General features: G+C 53.6%; 1 protein-coding gene across 1 annotated transcript; it reads left to right on the top strand.

Moving 5' to 3' along the window:
• The first annotated feature begins 358 nt into the window (after window positions 1–358).
• On the top strand, window positions 359–4,771 carry LOC146333970 (uncharacterized). Its single transcript, XM_084825337.1, has 5 exons — window positions 359–865; window positions 1,130–1,256; window positions 2,260–2,348; window positions 2,520–2,646; window positions 3,825–4,771. Exons 1-5 carry the CDS (start codon window positions 359–361, stop codon window positions 4,769–4,771), a joined length of 1,797 nt encoding a protein of 598 aa, XP_084681463.1.
• The last annotated feature ends 667 nt before the right edge of the window (window positions 4,772–5,438 follow it).

Raw genomic sequence — 5,438 nt, 5'->3', positions numbered from 1 at the left:
TCCTTCGTTAAGGCAGGAGGCCGCCGAAGCCCCTTCCCGGGACGGAACAAAAGGCGACCAGGACAGAGCCTGCTGGAGCCGGATTCAAACCAGTTTGGAGCTGGAGCCTAGGAGGGGAGAGGGCGAAGCAGGCACAGCTGTTCTGGCCCGGGGTGGGGGGGGACGTGTGGGTGGGTGCAGCACTCTAGAGATGCTTCATGCCCCCCCGCCCCCTGAGGGTTCCCTCTGAGCCCGAGGGTGTTGATCCACCTTCCTGGCAGGGAGGAGCCCCCCCCCCCCAGCCCCCCAGGGCTTCTGGTGCAGCATTTCTCCTGTGGGAGGATGGAATAGTCCCAAGGCTTGTGGCCATCTCTGCAAGATGTGGTCTCCCCACACCAAATTAACGTGGTCTTTTTGGCAGCAGCCCCAGGTGATCCTTCGAGTCCTGTTGGAGGCTGAGCAGAGGTTGGAGATGGGAGAGCAACACTGCACTGCCCCCCAGGCAGGAAAAGGCCTCCAGGCCATCCAGGCTGGGAGCAGCGGGGAGTTCTGGGACAGAACTGTCCAGAAGATCCTGGGCAGGGATGCCGCCAGTGCGGACACACAGCGCCAGCACTTCCGGCGGTTCTGCTACCTGGAGACCGAGGGGCCCCGGGAGGTGTGCAGCCGCCTGCACCACCTCTACCGCCAGTGGCTGAGGCCCGAGAGGCACACGAAGGCTCAGATGCTGGACCTGGTCATCCTGGAGCAGTTCCTGACCGTCCTGCCCTCTGAGATGGAGAGCTGGGTCCGGGAGTGTGGAGCGGAGACCAGTTCCCAGGCAGTGTCCCTGGCGGAAGGCTTCCTCTTCAGCCAGGCGGAGGACGAGAAGCAGAAAGAGCAGCAGGTGAGAGAGAATTTCACCCTCACTGCTCTGAGGGGCCACTAATGTGGGCCCTAAAGTCCACACCAATTGACTGAGCTTCCTAGATGCACATTCATTCATTCATTCGCATGCATATTTATATTCTGCTTTTTCAGGCAATAGCCTCCACCAAGCAGCTTATAATATAACCAAATTGGTATAAATGCATTTAAACCAACCTTTGCCTGTGCCTGCCGTTCTTTCCTTTCCTTTCTCCTCTGCCTGGGACCCCCACGTTTCTTCCAGGTGCAGGGGATGTTAGCCAAAGTGGCCGTGGATTTCCCCAAGGCAGAGGAGGCGCCAGCGGACACCAGGCAGAGGCTGCTGTTCAGGGGTGTTGTGAAGGAAGACGACGGGGGTGCCCCCTTGTTGGGTAAGGATTCATGGCAGCATATTTCAGCCGGATTGCAACCTCTGACATGTTCCTGGCATCTGTGGACTCTTTTATGTCCCCCTTCTGCCAGTGTGAGTGTGTGTGTGTGTGTGTGTGTGTGTGTGTTTCTAGGCTCTTCTACCAGCTTAAAAATGAATTTGGCTTCTAACATTAAAAACTTTATAGGTCCAAACCAGGCTTTTGACTTATCCCCAAGCGTGGAAAGATTGTGCACAAAGAGCTGAGATATGGAATGTGGGTACTGACAACAATTTGTTTATTCCATTTCTCCATTCCAAGGAGTGTCCTCTCCTTCTCCGTGTTATGTAAAGCCCTGTCAGACTGTTAGCTGAAAGGAAGTCACAATATGGCAAGCAAATAAAATTCATTATTCAAAGAGACATGTAAAAAAAGCCCAGCAATAATATCCGGCTAAAATCAACGAGAAAACCAAGAGCATATATATTCTCTGTCAAATGTCTTAGGAAAGCGAAACATTTTCAGTTGGGAAGCTGTGAAGGGGGGAGGCATATCCAAATCTTCATAGACGCTGCAGCAGCCAGGAAAAGGAGTTTTAAAAAGCAACACCTGAGACAGCCTGTTGAAAGAGGCACAGTGGTTTTAGGTGAATTATTGGCGTTTTTAGCATGACTGCTCATTGAAAGGTGACAGGTGACATGGCTAGGGGAACTTCTTTGGCAGGGCTTCCAGGTCTTGGGGCTGCCAGAAATTCCTACTGGATCTCTGGCACACAGTGGGGCCTCTGCTGAGGACCTCCAGACTTGGGCAGCATCCGACTGGGGGAGGCTTAAGATGTAAGCTTCTTAAATGGAGGCATGCAAAGCAAGCAAGGCCTCCCCAGGGGACCATCATAGGTGGGAGAACATGATGGGCGCAAGTCCCAGGCAGTTCTGGGCTGCAAAAGGGAGAACTGCTACCTTGAACTGGGCCAGGCAGCGAACAGGACCAAAGTTCCGATTAGCTCCTTTGCTTCTCTCCCTAGGAAGCAGCAGCACAACCCTGGGAATTCAACCCAGGACTTCTCCGATCTGTGATGGAGCAGAAATAGTTTCTGCACAGTTGCCAGACCAGGTAGGACAAGAAGAGGAGGAGAACTGGCCAGGGCCTGGCCCAGCCTGGGTGTGTCTGCCCCCTGCACACTTCCCTGGGCCTCTGTCCCTTTCCTTTAGATCTGTCAAGGCTGCCCCACAGGTAGGATCTTTGCTCATAGTGACGTTATCTGTTTTCTTCTCCTTGGTTCAGTGCCCGGTGAGCTTTGAAGAGGTGGCTATGTATTTCACGGAGGAGGAATGGGCCCTGCTGGATCCGGGCCAAAGAGCCCTGCAGTGGAAAGTCATGGTGGAGAATTATGGGAACCTGACCTCTCTCAGTAAGGCTCCCTCCTTCCCTTTTTCATTTATTCATTCCTGCGTTGATTCTGGGTATTTATATCCCACCCTTTAAATAAATCCACCCATGGCTGCTTACAGTACTAAATCAAAAATATAATAACGCCATAAGACTGAAGCCAGCAGGAACGAAAATCTAAGAAAGGTGGCATAAGGACCTCGAGGAGGTAATACAGCTCAGATGAAAGGCCTCTGCCTGGTGCCAGGTTGCCATGAACAGGCCCACCATTCCAGCATTCCACTGCTGGGTGCCACCCCTGAGAAGGCCATTTCCCGCCTAGCCATCGGCCACACCTCATACAGCAGGGAGCACGGAGACTGTGAAACACAGGCAGGCGCACGTGGAGGCCAGCAATCCTTCAGGATATATGGCGCAAAACATCTCATTTACAGATACTGATAGAGAGATAGATATTACAGTACATAAAAAACCAAAGCAAGGATTAAAATGCTCCCAGTGACTTCTCCGTCTCCCTGCCAGAAAGAACACTCTGCTCGAAACGCGACTGCAGCCCTGGGAGTACAGAGCTGCAGGGAGGCGCACTCTGGCCTCTGCAGTCAGTCGGAGGAACAGGGGCTGCTGCGTCCCTCGAAGCTCCTCTACCCACAGGGCCAGGGCTCAGCAGCAGAGCCCCTGCTTTGCTTGCAGAACATCCCCGCTTCGATCCCCAGCAGCATCTCCAGGGAGGGGTGGGAAAGAATCCTGCCTGAAGCCCCGGAGAGCCGCTGCTGCCAGTCAGGGTCGACAGCACTGGGCTGGAGGGACCCAGGGTCTGGCTCAGTCGAAGGCAGCAGGTCAGCCTGGCCCCAGCTGGGCACGGGGGTCCCTCTCCCCTTGGTCCTTGGTTCTGGTGTCATCAGGCTGGTCTCACTCCTCTGCCTCCTCCCTCCACCCCTCTTTCCCTTGCACATGTTGTTAGGGCAGGGCTTCGCTCTCATTTATGTGAACCACTTAGGAGACAATGTGTGCCTGAAAAGCAGCCACTCAAGGGCGCAGTTTTATTGGAAGCTGCTTTGGTAAGGGGTGGGGGCATTTCAGGGCCCCAAAGTGGGATACAGCTATTATTACACAAAATGCGGCAGCACCTGCCTCCATATTAAGTCTTTGTTCTTTGGATTTGTTCCCTGATTTGAGGCTCGACTCCTCTCTGTTCTGTAGGTGAAGCGATGGAGAGTGCAGGGGGTGCTCAGCAGCAGAGGTGGAAAACTGAAGTACAAGAGCAGACCTGGAGTAAGAAATCCACTTGGTCTGCGGACACTGCCTTCCCTGAAATCTCCATCCAAGAAGAATGTTGGGGAGGGAATGAAGGGCAGACATTCCCTGTGTGTGCAAAAAGCTCACCCAGCAAATCAAGCCTGAGAAGACATCAGAGAATCCACAAGGGGGAGGCGGTGCTGAAGTGCTCCGAGTGTGGAAAGAGTTTCAATCGGCACTACAGCCTTACTAGACATCAGAGAGTGCACACCGGGGAGAAGTGGTGGATCTGCTCCGTATGCGGAAAGAGCTTCAGTCAGAGGTACCACCTTACCAGACATCAAAGAATACACACTGCAGAGGAATGGTGGATTTGCTCCATGTGTGGGAAGAGCTTCAGCTGTAGCAATAGCCGAATGAGACATGAAAGAATTCACACTGGGGAAAAACCATTTGAATGTTCTGAGTGCGGAAGGCGTTTCAGCGAGAGCTCGACCCTTTATAAGCATCAAAGGGTGCACACAGGAGAGAAGCCCTATAAATGCTCGGAGTGTGGAAAGAGCTTCCGCCAGAAGATCAACCTGACGAGGCACCGCACCGTCCACACAGGGGAGAGGCCCTATCCATGTGCCGAGTGTGGAAAGAGCTTCAGCCAGAAGGTGAGTCTTACTTTACATCGCACAATCCACACAGGGGAGAAGCCATACAAGTGCTCAGAGTGTGGGAAGAGCTTCACTCAGAGGATCAACCTTACTTCCCACCAAAGAACCCACACAGGAGAAAAACCCTACCACTGCTCTGAGTGCGGGAAGCGCTTCAGTCGCAGCAACAGCCTGGCAGATCACTTGAAACACCACATCAACATTCAGCGTGTGGAGGTTCTGTCTGAAGAGAAGCCTCCAGGCGAGTAAAACGTAGGAAGTTGCAGGGGGAGACTCCCTGCAAGTGCTGGAAATGCTTGGGATGCAGGAAGGACCCAAAGCTGAGCACACACTGTTGGTTTGATGAGTCACGCCCCTGGCAGTGTCATATAAATCCCCAACCTGGTGCCTGCCAGATGGGTCAGTACAGCTCCTATCATCCCCAGCCACCATGGCCCATGGCTATGCTGGCAGGGGCTGGTGGGAGTTGTACTCCAACACGTCCGGAGAGCGCCAGGCTGGTAACAATACCTAGACTAGAGCTGTTCTGACCAGTCCTGCAAAGATCCCCCAATGGGGGATAAAACAGTATAGATGCTTGAAAAGCAGCAGAAACGACAATTAGTGCGTAAGCTGAACTACACCAGGGAGGACGCACGAGGGTGGGAACTGAATGGCCATCGGAGTCAGCATCTTCCATGGTGCTCTGGTAGCCTTGGCATCTCCCCACCCCACCCCACCCCACCCCACCCCCGGATTTCTCTGGTGAAGGAACCTCCCCTCCCAGTCACAAAGTGGATCACAACGGATAAATCTGTGAACCAGTCTAAACTCCCCCAGCCACAAATGTTGGTACCACTTCCACCATTCATGGCATTTGTCTGGCACCGTCTGTGAGGTCCTTTCACCAGCAACTCCAGGTGAGACTGCACTATGG

This window comes from Heloderma suspectum, chromosome W, assembly GCF_057233095.1.
Source record: "Heloderma suspectum isolate Gila_16-S chromosome W, 16-S_ref, whole genome shotgun sequence".
NCBI lineage: Eukaryota > Metazoa > Chordata > Lepidosauria > Squamata > Helodermatidae > Heloderma > Heloderma suspectum.
Note: the sequence above shows the minus strand (reverse complement) of the source record. Positions and strands in the feature narration are given on the sequence as shown.

What these genes read in the sequence shown, in the direction of transcription:
- LOC146333970 (XM_084825337.1), top strand. Translation starts at nt 359, where the DNA reads ATGTGGTCTCCCCACACCAAATTAACGTGGTCTTTTTGGCAGCAGCCC. An exon ending in AGAAGCAGAAAGAGCAGCAG is followed by an intron (nt 866 to 1,129) that starts GTGAGAGAGAAT and finishes CGTTTCTTCCAG; the next exon opens with GTGCAGGGGATGTTAGCCAA. An exon ending in CGGGGGTGCCCCCTTGTTGG is followed by an intron (nt 1,257 to 2,259) that starts GTAAGGATTCAT and finishes TTCTCTCCCTAG; the next exon opens with GAAGCAGCAGCACAACCCTG.